The sequence below is a fragment of the Crocuta crocuta genome, unplaced genomic scaffold (genome assembly GCF_008692635.1).
Source record: "Crocuta crocuta isolate KB4526 unplaced genomic scaffold, BGI_CrCroc_1.0 scaffold234, whole genome shotgun sequence".
Lineage (NCBI taxonomy): Eukaryota > Metazoa > Chordata > Mammalia > Carnivora > Hyaenidae > Crocuta > Crocuta crocuta.
Window position 1 is genome coordinate 901444 of NW_027529647.1, and position 19690 is coordinate 921133.

The 19690-nt window shown below is 50.3% G+C and overlaps 2 protein-coding genes and 1 non-coding gene across 3 annotated transcripts in view; 2 read left to right on the forward strand and 1 right to left on the reverse strand.

Moving 5' to 3' along the window:
• Positions 1–9604, forward strand: part of NMRAL1 (NmrA like redox sensor 1) — a 13866-nt gene extending 4262 nt beyond the window's left edge. The window contains exons 4-7 of the mRNA XM_077762757.1: positions 3625–3863; positions 6176–6425; positions 7456–7646; positions 9317–9604. Of these exons, the coding sequence (XP_077618883.1) occupies positions 3625–3863; positions 6176–6425; positions 7456–7646; positions 9317–9496 (860 nt within the window). The 3' untranslated portion in view covers positions 9497–9604. The remainder of the gene's footprint in view (positions 1–3624; positions 3864–6175; positions 6426–7455; positions 7647–9316) is intronic.
• A 4405-nt stretch (positions 9605–14009) lies between these two features.
• TRNAG-UCC (transfer RNA glycine (anticodon UCC)) lies at positions 14010–14081 on the forward strand. Its single transcript has one exon. It is a non-coding gene; the product is annotated as a tRNA-Gly (tRNA).
• A 1286-nt stretch (positions 14082–15367) lies between these two features.
• Positions 15368–19690, reverse strand: part of DNAJA3 (DnaJ heat shock protein family (Hsp40) member A3) — a 43422-nt gene continuing 39099 nt past the window's right edge. Inside the window, exons 11-12 of the mRNA XM_077762758.1 lie at positions 17248–17364; positions 15368–16586 (exon numbers count right to left, since the gene is read on the reverse strand). Coding sequence (XP_077618884.1) covers positions 17261–17364 — 104 coding nt within the window. The 3' untranslated portion in view covers positions 15368–16586; positions 17248–17260. The remainder of the gene's footprint in view (positions 16587–17247; positions 17365–19690) is intronic.

Genomic DNA, 19690 nt, shown 5'->3' on the forward strand with positions numbered 1-19690 from the left:
CTTTGTATTTAAAAAAAAAAAAAAAAGTTAATTACTTTAACTTCTTTGAATAAGTGACACTTGCACACAATACCAAAAGTAAATCTTCCTCCTACCTCAGTCTCAGCAACCCCATCCATCGCTGTCATCATTTCTTGAGTATCCTACCAGATTGGATATATACAAAGATTTTTTTTTAATTTTTTTTAATGTTTTATTTATTTCTAGGAGAGAGAGACAGAGACAGCATGAGCAGGGGAGGGTCAGAGAGAGAGGGAGTCACAGATTGAAACAGGCTCCAGGCTCTGAGCCGGCAGTCAGCACAGAGCCCGACGCGGGGCTCGAACCCACGAACCGCGAGATCCTGACCTAAGCGAAAGTCGGACACTTAACCGACTAAGCCACCCAGGCGCCCCACAAAGATTTTTTTTTAATGGCAAAGTATCCTACTTTGCCATCATCTATTTTGTTCTTTCTTGTACTATATGTTTTTAAAAATGTGTAGCAGCTTAAGATCTAAAGCACTTATACAGTTCACCCATTTGAAGTGTGAGGTTTGGTGGCTTGGGGCGCCTGGGTGGCTCAGTCAGTTAAGCCTCAGGTTATAACTTTGGCTCAGGTCATGATCCCCAGGTTCGTGAGTTCTAGCCCCACATTGGGCTCTGCAGTGACACTGCAGAACCTGCTTGGGATTCTCTCTCTCTCCCTCTCTCTGCCCCTCCCCCACTTGCTCTCAAAATAAATATTTGTAAATATTTTTATTTAAAAGATCAATGTTTATTTATCTTTGAGACAGGGAGAGACAGAGAAAGAGGGAGACACAGATCCAAACTAGCCTCCAGGCTCTGAGCTCTGTGCTGACAGAGCCAGTTGCAGGGCTCAAACCCACTAACGTGAGATCATGACCTGAGCCGAAGTTGGATGCTTAACCGACTGAGCCACCCAGGCGCCCCAAGTGTGCAGTTGGTTGGTTTCTGGTATACTCACAGAGCTCTAGGGCCATCATTGGCAGTCGGTTTTAGGACAGTGCCATTACTCCCAAAAGAAACGTCACACCCACTAGCAAATTACTCCGTTTCTTCAACTTTCCCCAGCCCCTGGTAGCCATCAATCTACTATTTGTCCATTCTAGAAATTTCATATAAATGAAATCATACACTCTGTGGCCTTTTATGGCTGGCTTCTTTCACTCGGTATCATGTTTTTGAGGCTCATCCACTTTGCAGCAGTACTTCTTTTTTTTATGTCTGAATAATACTCCGTTTTATGGGCAGGCTGCATTGTGTTTATCCACTCTTCCATTGCGGGACATTTTACCTGTTGTGAATAATGCTGTTGTGAACAAGTACAACAACTTGTTCATGTACAAGTTTTTGTGTGAACATGTTTTTAATTTTCTTGGGTATATATCTAGAGCGGAATTGCTGGGTCATAGGGTAACTCTGTGCTTAGCACCTTGAGAAACTGCCAGACGTTTTTCGAAAGTGACTGCACCATTTTACATTCCCACCAGTACTGTGTGAAGGTTGTTGTGGTTCTGCACTTTGCCTTTTCCACTCCAGGATAGGTCACGTTCACCTGTCCAAGTCACACATACATATCTGCCACATTCTTTGTAATCACTTTGGTATGAATTGATCGCTTATTTAACCAGATTCTTACCAAAGGACATCTTGTTTATCTACAAATTTCCACTGTTGCACATAGTGCTGGATCCACTTTTCTTGTATATATATTTATGGATGATTTTTTATTTTCTTCCTTTTGATGATTTTATTTTTTTAAGGTTATTTATTTATTTATTTATTTCTGAGAGAGAGAGAGAGAGAAAGAGAGAGACAGCATGAGCAGGGGAGGGTCAGAGAGAGAGGAAGACACAGAATCTGAAGCAGTCTCCAGGCTCTGAGCTAGCTGTCAGCACAGAGCCCAATGCGGGGCTTGAGCCCACGAACCACTAGATCATGACCCCAGCCGAAGTCCGATGCTTAACCGACTGTGCCACCCAGGCGCCCCTTGATGATTTTATTTTTTGTGATTTTCAAGTAATCTCGATACCCAACATGGGGCTCAAACTCACGACCCTGAGATCAAGAGTTACACACTCTTCCAACTGAGCCAGCCAGGCATCCCTCCGTCTTTTTTAGAAAAAAGATATAGGTAATACTTTATTTCTTAAGCTAAGCAGTGGGTACATGGGTGTCAGCATGCTTTTGTGTATGTGCTAAATATTTTGTAATACATTTCATTTACTTTTTTGTAAAGTAAACTCTACTCCCGGAAGTGGGACTTGAAATCCCTGATCCTGTGTTGCATGCTTTACCTACAGAGCCAGCCAGCTGCCCCTGTAATACATTTTTTACTTTTCTTTTTTTTTTTAATGTTTGTTTATTTTTGAGAGAGAGAGTGAGCATGAGCAGAGGAGGGACAGAGAGAGAGAATCCCAAGAGAGAATCCTAAGCAGGCTCCACACTGTCAACAGTGAGCCCAGTGTGGGGCTTGAACTCATGAACTATGAGATCATGACCTGAGCCGAAGTTAGACACTTAACCAACTGACCCATCCAGGCACCCATTTTAAATATTTTATAAATGGTGTGATGCTAAAACATCAATGAAGTTTGGAAACCGTATGCTGAGTGAAAGAAGCCAGGGGTGCCTGGGTGGCTTAGTCGGTTAAGCGTCCGACTTCCGCTTAGGTCGTGATCTCGCGGTTCGTGGGTTCGAGCCCCGCGTCGGGCTCTGTGCTGACTGCCAGCTCAGAGCCTGGAGCCTGTTTCAGATTCTGTGTCTCCCTCTCTCTCTGACCCTCCCCTGCTCATGCTGTCTCTCTCTCAGAAACAAATAAAACATTTAANGTTATATGATTCCATTTGTGTGAAATGTCCAGAATAGGCAGATCCGTAGAGACAGAAAGTAGGTGAGTGGTCTGCCAGGGCTGAAAGGGAGGGAAATGGAGAGTGATTGCTGATGGCTGTGGGTTTTCTTTTAAGGGGCACGAAATATTCTTTTTAAAACAATTTTTTAATGTTATTTTTGAGAGAGAGTGAGAGGTAGATAGAGCATGAATAGGAGAAGAGGAAGAGAGAGAGGGAGACACATAATCTGAAGGAGGTTCCAGGCTCTGAGCTGTCAGCACAGAGCCTAAATGTGGGGCTTGAACCCACAAACCGTGAGATCATAACCTGAGCTGAAGTTGGATGCTTAACCGACTGAGCCACCCAAGTGCCCTTTTTAAATATACCCTTTTTATTTATTTTTTTTTTAAATTTTTTTTTTTAAACTTATTTCTAGGAGAGAGAGAGAGAGAGAGACAGCGGGAGCAGGGGAAGGTCAGAGAGAGAGGGAGTCACAGACTGAAACAGGCTCCAGGCTCTGAGCTGGCAGTCAGCACAGAGCCCGACACGGGGCTCGAACCCACGAACCGCGAGATCATGACCTAAGCGAAAGTTGGACGCTCAACCGACTAAGCCACCCAGGCGCCCCTAAATATACCCTTTTTAAAAGTACTTTTTAAATATACCCTTTACATGGAGGATCGCAGGTGGAAAGGGTCTGGGCGCCTGGCTGTAGTGGAGCCTTACCTCAGGGGCTTACCTCAGGACTCCCAGGCAGGCCTGACCCTGCAGGCCTTTCTGACTCTTCGCAGGTGCTCAGGGAGGCTCAGTGGCCCGGACGCTCCTGGAAGATGGGACATTCAGGGTCCGAGTGGTCACTCGAGACCCTGGGCAGAGGGCAGCAAAGGAGCTGAGGCTGCAGGGTGCAGAAGTGGTGCAAGGAGACCAGAATGACGAAGCCAGTATGGAGCTGGCCCTGACTGGGGCTCACGCTGCCTTCATCGTGACCAACTACTGGGAAAACTGCAGCCAGGAGCAGGAAGTCAAGCAGGTGAGGGCAGCAGGGAGGGTGTGGAGACTCTGGGCTAGGAGCGAGGCATCTTACAAGGAGCTTCCTGGGAAGTAGCTCCAATTTGTTAGAAAGGGGCTGACCCTGCCTGTGCCCCACTGACCACTGCAGACTTTTCCCCTCCTCTTCCACGCAGCCCACCTGGACTTTAATGAGGATGGGAGGCAGCTGCTTTCTCTTTCAGTGGTTTTTATTTTAATTTTTAAAAGTTAATTTATTTATTTTGAAAGAGAGAGAGAGTGAGCAGAGGGGCAGAGAGAGAGGGGGAGAGGGAATTCTAAGCAGGCTCCATGCTGTCATCACAGAGCTCAATGCAGGGCTCGAACTCAATGAACCAAGAGATCATGACCTGAGCCAAAACCAAGAATTGGACACTCAACCAACTGAGCCACCCAGGCACCCTGATTTTATTTTTTAGATACCATTCAGGTACCATACACGATGCCCTTTCAAAGTGTATAATTCAGTGTATATTCTCAAAGTTGTGCAGCCATCACTACTACCTAATTCTAGAATGTTTTCCATCACTGCCAAGAGAAACTGTACCTATTAGCAGTCATTCCCCATTCTTCCCTCCCCCCAGCCCCAAGCAACTGATCATCTACTTTTTTATCCAGTGACTTTTTACACTTTCTAAAAAAATAACTCTGTTGACCCATAATTTCCTAGTAATAAGATGCACACATTTAAATTGTATATTTTGACAGAATTTGAAAATAAATATGTGTGCGTGTATATATATATAATGTGTATATATATGTTTGTTTACTTATTGGGGGGGTTAAAGAGAAGGAGAGAGGAATCTCAAGCAGGCTCTGCACTATCACTGCTGAGCCCGACTTGGGGCTCCATCTCAGGAACAGCAAGATCATGGCTAGACGCCCAGGCACTCCTGATTATACCCATTATATTACCAATCTAATCAAAATACATTTCTATCATCCCAGAAAGCTCATGACCCCTCTGTATGTTGTATGTTTACTCTGTTTTCCACCCACATTCTCTCTAGTTAGTTGGTTATGGAGCCCAAGTGGCAAGGGGAGGGATATGGGACGTAGAACATGAGAGAGACATAGCCATCTTTCTCTCTGAAGACGGGGACACTCACACAGACCCTGTCACATAGACTCAGGTGTCTGTGGGATGTATTGTTGGTGGCAGAGGAGAGGCCCCGGCTGAGTTTCCATCACTTCATCTTTCAGCCCTGCCTCGTTCACAACCAGTTGCAGCTCTGCCCTAGACATGGACCTTCCCTGCCCTGGGCTTTGTTAGGGGAAAAAGGCCTTTGTAAAATAAAGAGAGATTGGACTGGGTCTCCAAAGTTGTCTTTAGCCTTGACATTTTCTTTGAATACACTTATGGGGAAGCCTGTCCCATAGAGGAGGATCATAGAAGGATGCGGATCTTGGCTCATTATCCTGACAGCCGGTGTTGGTGTCCCGTGGCTGCCGTAACCAGCCGACTGGCTTAAAACGACAGGAATTTATGCTCTCGTTCTGAGGGCCAGAAGTCGGAAATCTAGGAGCCTCCAAAAGGAAGCTCTGAGGGGATTACACTCCTTGCCTCGTCCAGCTTTTGGTGGCTGCAGACTCCCCTCGTGGCCACGTCACCCCATCTCTGCCTTCATGGGCCTTCTCCTTTGTCTTCTCTTCTTCGGTCTCTTGTAGGGACACTCGTCATCAGCTTGAGAACCCACCGGGATGATCCTTAGTTCTGTCTGCAGATTTCTTTTCCTGAGTGAGGTCACATTCACAGGTTCTGGGGGTTAAGACATGGACACATCTTTCTGGAGGCCACCATCTAAGACATCCTCATGCACAGGTGGTGTGGCTGTACCTGTTTAACTGACCCTGCCAGACGGATAAGTTGCTTGTCCTGGATCACACGGCCAGTGCATAATCGCAGCCCCGCAGTGGCACCTGCGCAGTCTGTGTGCCTAATTGCAGAGCCACACCGCCACCCTCGCGGACTGCTGGGGCCCTCCAAGGATGGTGGCTTTGCGCAGAGCAGGCCGAGCTGAGACCTCTGTGTGGCCCTCTCTCGACCCTCCACCCCAGCCCCATATCGTACACGGGAGGGCTGTAGTTGAACATATCAGGAAGTAGGACAACCCAGATGATCTAGAGAAGGGAGGCTAAGGTAGAAGGCTCACAGTCCACACGTGTAACCATGTGTGAGCATCGTTCCAGAAGAGGGACGAGGGTGGAGTGGCGTTGGCCTCTTAGCATCAGAAAGTGGCTGGGGATACACGTCTTCCCTCTCCGCTCTGTGATTTCTCCTTTCCTGCCCACCAGGGAAAGCTGCTGGCTGATCTGGCCAAGCGCCTGGGCCTTCGCTACGTGGTCTACAGTGGCCTGGAGAACATCAAGAAGCTGACTGCCGGGAGGCTGGCAGCGGGCCACTTTGACGGCAAAGGGGAGGTGGAGGAGTATTTCCGGGACATCGGAGTTCCCATGACCAGCGTGCGGCTGGCCTGCTATTTCGAGAACCTACTCTCCTACTTCCTGCCCCAGAAAGCTCCAGATGGAAAGAGCTACTTGCTGAGTGAGTGCCGTTCCTCCTTTCTCAAGTGTCCTCTCTCACCGAAGGGAGCCATGGGTATTGGAGAAAGCTGGCTAGTCCTCAGATGGTTCCGATTCTCTCTGTCAGGCCTGTGACACTGGGCCTCTGCTTCCTGCTCTGTGAAAAGGGCATAACCGACCGTTGCAGGGGTGTTGAGAAAATCTGCCCAGAGGCAGCAATGCAATGCTATACAGAAACGAGTGCACTTGTTACTTTTCCTTCAGAAGTAAGAGAATTTGGAAGATCAGGCCCAGTGAGGTCGGTGTCCTCAGCCGGCCACCCCTCGCCCTCTGTGTGAACACCGTGAACACAGGCTCACCCTCGCTTCAGTCCTGCCCAGCAGGGAGGGTGAGCAGTCTGGGCCTAGAGTTGCCACACTGGCACCGCCCTTAATAGTTTGCAAAGCTGGTTGGAGATATCTCTTGTGTTGCGTCTCTGGTTGGAGCTCTGTCCCTGCAAGGTCTTTGGGTGACCTGAATGGCCAGCTGCGGTGGCCCCTTCTCCTGCGTGAGGGGTGCAGCAGGACCCACGTGCTCCTGGCACCACATGTAGACACCTCTCTGCTCTCCACCAGACCGCCTTGGCACGCGGGGTCACCAGGATTCAGCACACTTACCGAGCACCCTCCACGCGCTGCTCTGGGGCAGGCCCTGGCCTTGGCTCTCCAGCACGACTGCTGGTGGACTTGGTTTTCCATGGCAGGAATTCCGGATGTGACCGGCAGGCCTTGGGAGCAGCCCCTTCATTTCCTTCCTGTTCTGGTCTTAGCCCTGAGGGGGTTGTAGGTCTGGGGTTCCCTCCACTCTATAAACAGAGTAACAGGGCTCGGGGTGTCACCAGGGTGCCAGTGTGGCAGAGCTCGGATTGGATCCCATTTGCTGACTGAGCTGCACTGCTTGCCGCCGCCGCAGACACCGGAGGGTGCTGACCTGTGCCTGTGTCTGGGCGATTGGCTGGTGGGAACACCAGCCTTAACCCCAGCACATCCCTGTTCCCCCCACTTCCCTCCCAGGCTTGCCCATGGGTGATGTGCCCATGGATGGCATATCTGTGACTGACCTGGGTCCTGTGGTGCTCAGCCTCCTGAAGAAGCCAGAAGAATACATCGGCCAGAACATTGGGCTCAGCACCTGCAGGCACACGGCGGAAGAGTATGCCGCCCTGCTCTCCAAGCACACCAGCAAGGCCGTGCACAGCGCCAAGGTGGGCCCCTGCCACCCCCGGGGCCCGCGCTGGGTGATGTCTCAGCTCCCACCAGGGGTTTCCAGCAACCCCGGTCTGGTCGCTCTGACTCCCAGGGGGAGCTCTGGGTGGTAGGGAAGCGGTATCTACGGCTGCCCCCCTCTCTGGACAAAGTGAATCTGAATTTGTCACTGTGAGCACTTGTCATGCTGTTCTTGGGAGTCACGTGTGGCTGCTGAGAGAAGTTTCTGGCTTAAGCAGTTGACTAAGTACAAGAAAGTTTTCTAGGAAGAGGGGCATTAGGGGCCAAGGCAGAGAGTGAACACACAGAGCGTGCTGGGCAGGGAAGGAGGCCAGAGAGATGGGCCCCACCCCTGTCTCCTTGTGGCCTGGCTATGTCCCTTCCTCTCCCCACTGACTCTCACAGTCTTCCCGTTCAGACACCCAGGGGCCTAGTTTCTTATTTGTCCTTCCCGTTATGGAAGTAAGACTTAATTAAAAGCCGAGAAACTCTCACATTATTGAAAGACAGAAACCACCTGTAGAGTTACAGGAAGGGAGCAGAGCAACGATGGGGAGGCCATGGCAGGGCGTGTTTCAGGTGGGTCAGACCCCCAGACTCGGATCCTATTCCCAGCCCTTAACACCCACCAGTGTGTGACCTTGGGGCGCAAGCCCTGACCCTCTCTGCCTCAGTATTCTCGTCTGTAAAACTATGAATAGTATCCCTTTCCTTGCTTGTTGGAATTTAACGGAATAATCAAGGTACACACTTACTTAGCACTCTGAGCTGCTCTAGAAAACGTGCCCTAAAATGGCCACACATTACTCTAAACAGAAGTCTGAGGCAGCCATGGAGGATTTCAGGAGCTGAGGAGTTCAGGTTCAGTTTGGTCAGGAAAGGGGAACAGCTCTGGTTTTTAAGCAAGAAAGTGATGTTAACAGGGTACTGGTTTGGAAAGTGCTGAGAAGTTTCCATCTTCTGATCTTGAAAGAACAGGATTTATGATTTTTTAATATATTTTTTTAATTTTTATTTTATTTTTAACGTTTATTTATTTTGGAGAGACCGAGCATGAGCATGAGAGGGGCAGAGGGAGAGGGAAACACAGAATCAGAAGCAGCCTCCAGGCTCTGAGCTGTCAGCATAGAGCCCAAGGCAGGGCTTGAACTCAAAAATCGCGAGATCATGACCTGAGCCAAAGTCGGGCTGCCCAACCGTGTGAGCCACCCAGGCGCCCCTATGATTTTTTTTAAAGTAATCTCTACACCCATTGTGGGGCTCGAACTTATAACTCTGAGATCAGGAGTCTCACATTCTTTGGACTGAACCAACCAAGCACAAATCCTTGAACAGGATTTGTTGACTTAGAACAGTGGTTTTTTAACTTAAAAATTTTTTTAAGTTTATTTATTTTGAGAGAGAAGGAGACAGAGGATCCAAAGTGGGCTCTGTGCTGTTAGCACAGAGCCTCGTGTGGGGTTTGAACCCACAAACCATGAGATCATGACCTGAGCTAAAGTTAGATACTTTACTGACTGAACTACCCAGGCGCCCCTAGAACTTTAATTTTCTTAGTAGAAGGGTTTTCAGATGAACTTACTGGTAAGGACCTGGGTTGGAACTGAGTTGCCAACAGTCAGGGTACTGGAGATGCTGACAGACCCCAAAGACTTCCCTCTGCTTCCAGACGACCCCGGAGGACTACGAGAAGTACGGCTTCCCTGGTGCCCGGGACCTGGCCAACATGTTCCGTTTCTATGCCCTGAAACCTGACCGTGACATTGAAATGACCCTGAGGCTCAACCCCAAGGCCAAGACGCTGGACCAGTGGCTGGAGCAGCACAAAGGGGACTTTGCTGAGCTCTGACCCTGCCTCCTCTCAGCCCCATCTCGGGGGAAAGGAGATAAAAGTCACAGTGATCCGTTCTCATGTTGGAAAAAAGTTATGTTTTAAATAAAGGGCATTGTTTTCACAGATGGCTTCCAAAAGAAAAGGGCTTTGTTTCACGGACTGGGGTTGGGGCGACAGCTGCTGGGGCATGAAAATCCCAACAGGAAGCATCAAGTGGAGGGGACCCAGCCCCCTCCCTTTGCAGGGGCTTGAGGGCTGAAGACACACGACTTAAATGCAGTTGTAAGTTTATTCTGGCAGGTGGGAGACCGTGCTGTGACCACAGCCCAGAGGAGCGGCTCTGACCACTGTTTGTACTGTTTGACTGACAGAGGGGATTCCCTATACCGGCCATAAGCAAGGCCTTTGGACATCAGGGCGTATACAGCCTTCATTTCCAGAGAGCTGGTGAGGCCAACCACACATTCTTTCCTGAAATTTGAAGGCAGCAAGACCGACCCCTTCTCCCTTTTCCTCTCCTCACCCCAGCGGCAGCAGCCCAGCAAAACGTCTGGAGGGCAGCAGCGGACTGGACCAGAGGTCGCCATAATTGCACACCAGTGAGAAAAGGTGACACCCTGCTTAGAGGAAAGGCCGGGGAATAAAGCCAAGGAAGGGACAGCGCTGCCTCGCCTGTAGTGTGCACACAGGCCTGGGAGGTGGGGGTGGTTTGACTTCCCCCCTCCCACACACTTCAGAGGAGAGGGAGCAACGCCCAGAGAACACAGGTCAGATGCCTGAGGCTCCACGGCAGGCGTGTTTTTCCTGTATGGATTTGCGTATCGTCGGTCGTGGCTCTCTTTACTCCCCTGCCTTAGCCTCAGAACCTGCAGTCATGAAGACCGACAGCAGTGCCATTAGATTCATTTGATCCATTAATTACTTGAAAAAGCATTTGACAACTTACCACTGTGCCAGGTTAACCATGTTAATCAAACAGTTATGCTCTCTACCTTGAGGAGCTTCACTTGGTGAGAGACCCAGATACCAGTATGCATGAATAGTTCTAGATTGACATAGAACTGCAGAAAATGGGAAACATAAATAATGGGAGGAGGGGCCTGTTTTAGGGGAACAGGGACAGACAGAGGTATAAGGGGAGGGCAGTAAGCCCCTAGACAGGGCAGGAGGGCAGGCCATGACAGCACAGGCTTCCAAGCCCAGCAGCGTCAGCAAGAGAATGTTAAGAGGCCATCTGTGTCCAGCCCTATGTGATGCCCAAGTGCCCCATACCTGAGGGTTGGAAACACCTGCTTAGGGTTGAGATCCACTGTGATGAGATCCTAGAGTGGCCCGTGGTCAGTACGGAGCCTGGGGGAGTCCACTGTGCCCAGGTGCAGAGCAAACCAGCAAGCCCGCGTCGGGTTCCAGGCGCACATCACGCAAAGGGACAGAAGCTGGGCACGTTGCTGAGCCTTGCCAGTCTGCTTACCCAGTGTTACCTGGCCAGGCTGCCCCTAGGACGCCGTGAGATCATTTGTGACAAGCAATGTCTGACATCTCCAGGTCACCCTTCCCCTCCTTCTGAGACAAATGGTCAAACCCTGCTAGCCTCCAGTGCCCTCAGCCTGTTCGCTGCCCCCACCCTAAGTGTGGCCAAAGCAGTGGATCTCCGCAGAAACAGCCCAAAGCCAGTGAAATAAATAGAACTGTGCACAACAGTCAGAATGCTCCATGTGCTATGAGCTGTCCACTCTGCACACAAAACCCAGGTCCTAGGCAGTAAAACTACTCTGTAGGATATTCTAATCACACATCATGATAGATTTGTTTGTCCAAATCTATAGGATGTACACCACCAAGAGCAAACCCTAATGGAAACGTGACTTCAGGGGATAAATGATGCATCATAGTAGGTTCATCAGGTGGAACGAATATCCCACTCTTGTGGAGGTGTTGATAGTACAGGGGGCTGTGCATGTGGGGCCAGAAGGTAAAAAGAAAACAGTCCTAGTATTTAAACCATCTGATCTGTAACACATTCACGTCGACCCTCTTCCCTTGGCTCTTGTCAATTCCCAAATGTGGCCGGAGAGGAACTGGTCCTTCCCACACCCTGGACACTGAAGTCGAGGTGCGCTGCCTGTGCGTCACTACAGAAAGGAAGCACGTGTGGATCAGGGCTCCCAGAGCGCTGGGGAGTCTGGGTCAGCACCGCACGGAGCGGATGACTCCTAGCACCGTGACATCTGCTGGCGGAGGTGTCCCCAGATGTGTGGATGCCACGTGTGCCTGGTTTTCTGAAATTTGGTGCCTGAAATACATTAGCTAGCTTCCAACATTTTTCATTTTCTTAACTGGTAAAATTTACACAAAATTTACCATTTTAGTCACTGTTAAGTATATATAGTTCAGTGGCATTAATTACATTCACAGTATTGTGCTGCCCTCACCACCATCCCTCTCTAGGACTCTTCTGTCTTCCCAAACTGACACTCTGTCTCACACTGTAACAGAGTGTCCCACTCTGTTACACACTAACTTCCCATTCCTCCTGGCCCCCTCCCACCCCACCCTGCGTGAACCACTCTACTTTGTCTCTATGAGCTTGAGGATTTACCTTATGTAAGTCGCTGCCAACACCTTAAAATGAGACAACTTCATAGCATTGTTGATGACAGCCAAATGCTGGAACTAACCCGAATGTCTATCAGTGAATGACTGGAAAACAAAAGTGGTCTATCCACAGAATAGAATTTACTCAGCCATAAAAAGGCATACCCATCCGTGCCACAACATGGATGAAACTTGAGACATTGTATTAAGTGAAGCCAGAAGGAAATAAGCCATCACATACTGTATGATCCCATTCACATGAAATGTGCGGGGTAGGTGAATCCTAGAGACAGGAAGTGGATTTGTGGCTGCCAGGATCTGGGAGACAAGGAGAAATGAGAAGGGACTGCAAATGGCATTGGTGGGGTTTCTCTTCAGGATGATGAAAATGTTCTAAAATGGATTGTTGTGGGGGCGCCTGGGTGGCTCAGTTGGTTAGCCGTCCAACTTGGGTTCAGGTCATGATCTCGCGGCTCCTGGGTTGGAGCCCCACGTCGGGCTCTGTGCTGACAGCTCAGAGCCTGGGGCCTGCTNGGGATCTAGGACTGTGCCCAGCTCATTCTGGCGAATGGAGAGTGTCTGATGCTGGCATGAAGTCACCATGGAGCCTCTTTGTGCCCACGAGGTCTTCCCCAACCTCTTCACCCAGCACTTCACAGGAAGTGCTCTCACAGCCTGNCCTCTCTGCCTCTTTCCCACTCACCCTGTCTCTCAAAAAAAAATTTTTTTTAATTAATAAAATTTAAAAATAAGATGGATTGTGGTGATGAATGCACAATGTTGAACTTAAAACCCACCCAACTGTACACTTTAAATGAGTGAATTGCACAAAGTAGATAACCCCCAAAATGAGGTAACTAAATTCTCCACAGAAGAATCTGGATGCCCAGCTTCTCTTGCAAAGCACCAGATGATCTGGCAGCACGGGGTCTGAATTCCTACATAGCCCCCTTGGGTGGAGGTAAAGAACAGCCACCCCCTTGAGACAGGGCAGCCAGTGTCCACCACTCCCCACTGCCTCCTGGGCTCTGTGGAGCTGGGAAGCATGTCAGGGCCCACTCACTTTATGTAAAGTTGCTGACCGGCCCATCTGTAGCCCTTCAAGAGGATCATGCCAAATAAACACAACTTTTGGTTAAGAGATCCAGGGCACCTGGCTGGCTCAGTCGATAGAGTGAGCAACTCCTGATCTCAGGGTGTGAGTTCGAGCCCCATGCTGGGTGTACAGATTACTTAAAAATCTTCCTAGAAATAAGTAATTAAAAGATCCAAATGCAGGTTTCCCAATGCTGAAACACACCTTCTGCAAGAGCTGTTGAGTTTTCACCTAATTCGGAGATGGGCTCCAGGGAGGCAGGAGACGAGAGTGAGAGGTGGGCAGCCCTTGGACACAGGGTAGCCAAGAAGCTTGTGGGATTGGAGAGGATTCTTGTCTTTGAGGGGGGTTTTCATGACAGGGAAGGCAGAGTTCAAGTCCACCTAAACCCAGAGACCTAAGCAGGAGGAGAATGGCCCAGGTCAGAAAGAGATCAGAGACCCACAGGTGTGATAGAGCCAAGGTCTGGTGCCCAGGTCTTAATTATCCACACGTGACCGTGCCTTCCCCCCATCCATCCTCCCTACCCACCTACCTTTCCACTCCTCTCAATCCCCAAAGGCTCAGGGACCCAGTTACTTTTTTATATTTTTGAGGGCCTCAGCCTCAACTCCAAGGCTGCAAGCTCTTCTGGAAGCAAACGCCTCCTGTAGGAAGAAGCCAAATCCCAGCCTTGAGCGGGACTTGATTGGACAGGCGTTGCACTGCCCCCTTCTGGCCAACAGGGGAAGGACGCCCTGGGGCAGCAGGGGTGGGGTCTCGCCAGCAAGAAAACCACCTTCCTCTTTCAAAGTCTTCCTCCAGACTTGTGCTTTCAAAGGACAGGACATGAGAGCAGCGTTGGTGGTACTGTGGTGAGCATAGATGCCTTCCAAGCAGTTGACCCGGGTTCGATTCCCGGCCAACGCAGCTGGCCACACTTTGGGCGCCTGGGTGGCTTAGTCGGTTAAGCGTCCGACTTTCGCTTGGGTCATGATCTCGCGGTTCGNAACCTCTTCACCCAGCACTTCACAGGAAGTGCTCTCACAGCCTGAAACCCTGGGATGGGTCTGAGCTATGTGCTTAGGGCCATTCCAGCTGTGTAGCCATCAGGGTTTCTGTGGGTCAGCCTCTGCTGCGAGCCCAGACCAGTTAAACTACAATGAGCAAAAACTTTAATGCAAAAAAAGTATCAACATTCCTCTGAAAATAATGCAGGAGGGGAAAAAAAATCTAGTGAGGAAGACAGTGACATGCAGGGACCTAAGCAGGCCAACACTGCACATCTTCTCGTGGGCCCCCAAAGAAAAAGTTACACGCTGAGAATTCTAGAACACTCAATCAAATCAGCACAGTCTCATGGCAAACTCCCCGCACTGGGACCCTTGGAGGATCAGCACTCGTCAGAGCACCATGCGACCGTCAGTGCGTGTGTGCTCTCACATGGACCGGGGACCGGGGCAGCCCCAGGAAGGCCAGTGGTGATGTGGGATGGCTCGCATGCGTAGATGAACATCAGCAATCCCACTGCTGAGCCCCCTGNCGGATCTAGGGCTGTGCCCAGCTCATTCTGGCGAATGGAGAGTGTCTGATGCTGACATGAAGTCACCATGGAGCCTCTTTGTGCCCACGAGGTCTTCCCCAACCTCTTCACCCAGCACTTCACAGGAAGTGCTCTCACAGCCTGAAACCCTGGGATGGGTCTGAGCTATGTGCTTAGGGCCATTCCAGCTGTGTAGCCATCAGGGTTTCTGTGGGTCAGCCTCTGCTGCGAGCCCAGACCAGTTAAACTACAATGAGCAAAAACTTTAATGCAAAAAAAGTATCAACATTCCTCTGAAAATAATGCAGGAGGGGAAAAAAAATCTAGTGAGGAAGACAGTGACATGCAGGGACCTAAGCAGGCCAACACTGCACATCTTCTCGTGGGCCCCCAAAGAAAAAGTTACACGCTGAGAATTCTAGAACACTCAATCAAATCAGCACAGTCTCATGGCAAACTCCCCGCACTGGGACCCTTGGAGGATCAGCACTCGTCAGAGCACCATGTGACCGTCAGTGCGTGTGTGCTCTCACATGGACCGGGGACCGGGACAGCCCCAGGAAGGCCAGTGGTGATGTGGGATGGCTCGCATGCGTAGATGAACATCAGCAATCCCACTGCTGAGCCCCCTGTGAAAAGTGGTTTGAACTCTTTGAAAGAAGAAATGACCACATTTATGCTTTAAATATCTTTTTGCAGTAATCTTATTTACATGGATACAGAATCATTTTACATTCTTAGATCACAGTAATAGATGCTTTATTTTAGTAAATTATGACGGAAAACAAAAAGGAAACCATTCGTGAGTCTTCTCTATTAGCCTGTCTTACCAGTGGGAGGATCTGGAAGGATGTGGAGCCCGTACGCGTTACAGGCTGAGACTGGGGACAGTGTGTTTTACTCTGGCTGGAGAGTGAAACCTTCAACCTCTCAGACTGGGCTTTCCTTTTCTGAACAAACATTTATACAGATGACGGCAGTTCTCAGCACTGAGTAATTCACACAGACTTCTGAAAACAGATGTCAGCAGTATGAGTGCTAAGAACCAAGCCTCTGGCAGACAGATGGGCAGGGCCCTGGGGTGACAGGCCGTTAGTTGGCCCTGGGCTATAGCTGTGACCAACTGGGGTTGAGCAGAAGGGCAGGAGTCCCCCTTAACGCCTGGCTCAGGACAACAGAACTCAACAGTCAGGAACGAGAGGCCACCCCACACGGGGTGGAAGGAGGGACTATCCGTCCTGATAAAGATCTCGGCCCATATGGTCAGGAATGGCATCTCTGGGGAGCCCCTTGGTACATGCCTTCCCAGGCCCCCCAGGTGCCTACGTACCAGCTGCTTGGGATCTTTGGGACGTGAAACAAACTCCAACAAGAGCACAGGGTGTCCTGGCTGAGGGGCAGAGGTGTGAAAGTCCCAGGTTCCTCAAAAAGACAACCTGGCAGGAAAGACTCATTCCAGAACCTCCCGGAGGTTTGCTGAGAGGAAAATTAATCACTTCATGACTTGGTGCAGCTTAAGGCTTCATTTTTAAGCTGTAAGCATGGCCTTTAATCCTTTAACTAATATCTCCACCACTTTTGATTCCAAATTAGAGTTTTAGCTCTGCAAGAAATGTCCAGTTGTTTTACTTTGCCTGAGCTAGAAGAGGCCAAGTTACCTACCCATGGACAGGAAACTTCTAGATCCCTTATGGGCACCATGCCCTACTGCCCAGGGGCTGTCCCCTGTGACCAGTCCATGGAGAGGTTTGTCGTCCTGTGATTCTGCCGTTGCAAGGTGGTACGGAGCCTCTGTAGGCAGGGACGTGGTGTTGCTGTTCCGGAATCCTTCCGGCGCCCTGGCCACAAAGATGGGCTGCTGCTCCCGGCCTAGTTCCCAGTGGACCGTTTTCCTGAGCCAAGACACAAATGGTTACGTTTCACTAGCATCACAGGAGGAAGATGCCCTGCGGGTGAGCTTCTGTCATCTCTGGGAAGGAGCTGCACCAGAAGTCCCAGCCACCAGGGACCAGAACAAGAGCAGAGCGAGTCCCGAAACCCCACAGTGAGCGAGCACGACTCCCGGCAGCCCCCCGAGGTTTACGCAGCCCTGCGCCTCCCAGGCAGGGTAGATGACTTGCCAGGAGGTTGGGGGGGAGTCTGAATTCTAGGCCTGGCTCTGCTGTGACTCGCCCTCTGTGACCGTGGGCAGCTTGGTTCCCACCACTGTGGGACACAGAACTGCTGGAAGCTGGTGGAAGGAGGGCTGTGAGGCAGCCCCCGCCCCCGCCCCGGTGCAACCTCTCCAGGAAGTGGACACGGCAGAAGGGCAGCCGTTGCAGTCTGGTTCCGCCCGGCACTGCCGGCCAATGCCGCCACCCTGCTTGGACTCGGGCCTCTCCGCAGGCCGGGAGGCCTGGCTCTGAGTGGAGCCAGGTATGCCATACCTAGACTGGCACCTCTTCCAAGCCTAGAAGCAGGTAGATGGGGGTATGATCTTGGTTAAGGTGAGGGAAAACAGGGATTAGTTCACAGAGGGAAACAAAGGGGGAAGAAACCTCAGGGTTTTCCTACCTCGGCTGGGATATCAGGAGGTAAACATTTTCTTAAGTTTGGAAAGGAATCCCTCCTTGTCCTCCCCAGCCTCAGGCCTAGCCTTGCCTCCTGCGGAGCTATCCATGGTCCTGCCACCTGGGCACAAACAGCAGAAAGAACTGGGGTCAAGGGCGCCACCTCCAGGAGTCCCATCCCTGGCCCCGCCTGCCCACACCTGGCCACCCAGGCAGGGACTTGCCACTCAAGAAGCCACCAAGTACCACCCCGAGAGGGGAGGGGGCAGCTCCCAGGTTGGCCAGGGCAGCCTCGCCTGTTAGATGACTGAAGCAAAAGGGCCACTCTGTGCTTTAGTGTATCCCAACTGCTCCTCGAGTCACTGACCCACAACAGGGAAACAAGACAGAGAGAAGGACAATGACCAGCTAACTCCAAGTGAACAATTGTAACAACTGCCAAGTGCCATATGCTTTCCAGGTCAGACCACGCAGATCCCATGGGAGCTCATTCAATCCTTTACACACAAATTTCACAGATTGAAAACCAAAACAACAACAAAACCCACAAATGCACAGAGATTAGATAGTTTGCCCAAGGTCTCAGAGCCAGTAGATGGTGGGGAGAACGGAGTTCAAACTTAAGTAGTCAGGGCCAGAGCCCAAGCTCTTAACAACCATGTCATTGATTATACACAGGTAAAGAACATGTGCCAAGACCAAGTGACCAGCTTCCATGCTCCATATGTGCACACCCAGCATCTCTGGGACACCTAGGGAGGGTACTCGCTGCCTCGTGGAATCCCACAATATGTGTACTTTTTTGTAACAAGAGCCGTGGGGCGCCCTATATATATATGGGCAAACTCCTGATCAAGGGCATGTGACTCTAAATGCTCCAGAAAAAGGGAAGCTGCTTGGCTGTTTCTTCAGGGCCCAAAGCTGAGACTACGGAGGTCAACTCTGCTGCATAAATTCGTCCTTTTCAAGATCTGCCACTAGGCAGGCAGGACCAGCTTCTGCCATGAGCCACTGTAGTCAGCATTTTGGTCACAGGGCGCGTTTCTAACACGCTAGGTTGTGTATGCCAAGTATAGTGCGTAGCACAGTGAAAAAGGGTCACGGTTCCCAAGATCTCAATCTAAGATGCTATCATCAGAGGAGGGCGCCGGGGGTGCTCAGTCAGTGAAGCGTCCAACTTCGGCTCAGGTCATGGTCTCGCGGTTCGTGGGTTTAAGCCCCACATCAGACTCTGTGCTGAGAGCCTGGAGCCTCCTTGGGATTGCGTGTCTCCCCCTCTCTCTGTTTCTCTCCTGTTCACACTCTGTCTCTCTCAAACACAAATAAGCATTTTTTTATAAATTAAAAAAAAAAAAATGCCTTCATCAGTGAGAGGCCCAAAGCTCTGGGCACCAGACCCCGAGCAGGGGTGGGTGGGGTCACCCTGGGTACAGACCCCTGGACAGTCCCGTGGACCTGGCATACTCTTAGAGCTCAGAAACATCTTGAGAGAGAGCAGTGGCCCCAAACAAGGACGTGCTAACCAAGGTCTGAGCTAAAGTCAAGGTGGCTGGGTGATCCCCGACTCCCAGGGCTCACCAGCGGGATCTGGGCACTGCAGAGTCAGCACAGCAGACCCCCGTGAGAGGTGCCCACCGCCACAGGTTGCAAAGCCATGTGTGCCTTCCCTTAGTCCTCCATGTCCCCCGTTCTGACATAATGGCTTAAGTAACAAAGAGCCTCCTCACACAAAGCAACCTGCAAATGAAATTTCCCATCATTCCTGGGCCTCCTGGGACACAGGAGAGGCAAGTACTGACTGAATTCCATTGCATCCTTGCTCTGGGGATGGCAGACTTTTGTTGAGTGTGCATGCGTCTGAGCTTTTAACACATGCCAAGTACCATGTCAAACGCTTTACCTACGTGATCTCATTTAATCCTCTAAGAACCCTATGAAATACAGGCTGCTATCATTTCCTTCCAACTTACAGGTGATAAGGCTGAGGGCTAGAGAGCTGAAGTAATTTGCCCAAGCCTCTATAGCTAATAACAGCAGAGCGGGGCCTTGCCTCGTCTGACATCTGAAATCAAGCTGTCAACTACCAGTCACAACGGGGCACAGAAACACTCTGACTGCCATCACCCTCCTCCCCCAACTCTGCTGTCCTCGTCACCCGGAAGGTGGGAAACAGTGATGCCCATGACCACAGGTATTTGAGCCACAATGGCCAAAGGCCCCAGAATAAACACCCAGTTAACAGATTAATGATTCACAACAACAAAATAAAACAACAAAACACAGACACACCCAGACCACCTCCTACCACCAGGAACTTGGTCTTATCTCTATTTTATTTAAAAAAAAAAAATTTTTTTTTTACATTTACTTTTTTTAATGTTTTATTTCTGAAAGAGAGAGAGAGAGAAGCGTGAGCAGGGAAGGGTCACAGAGAGAGGGAGACAGAA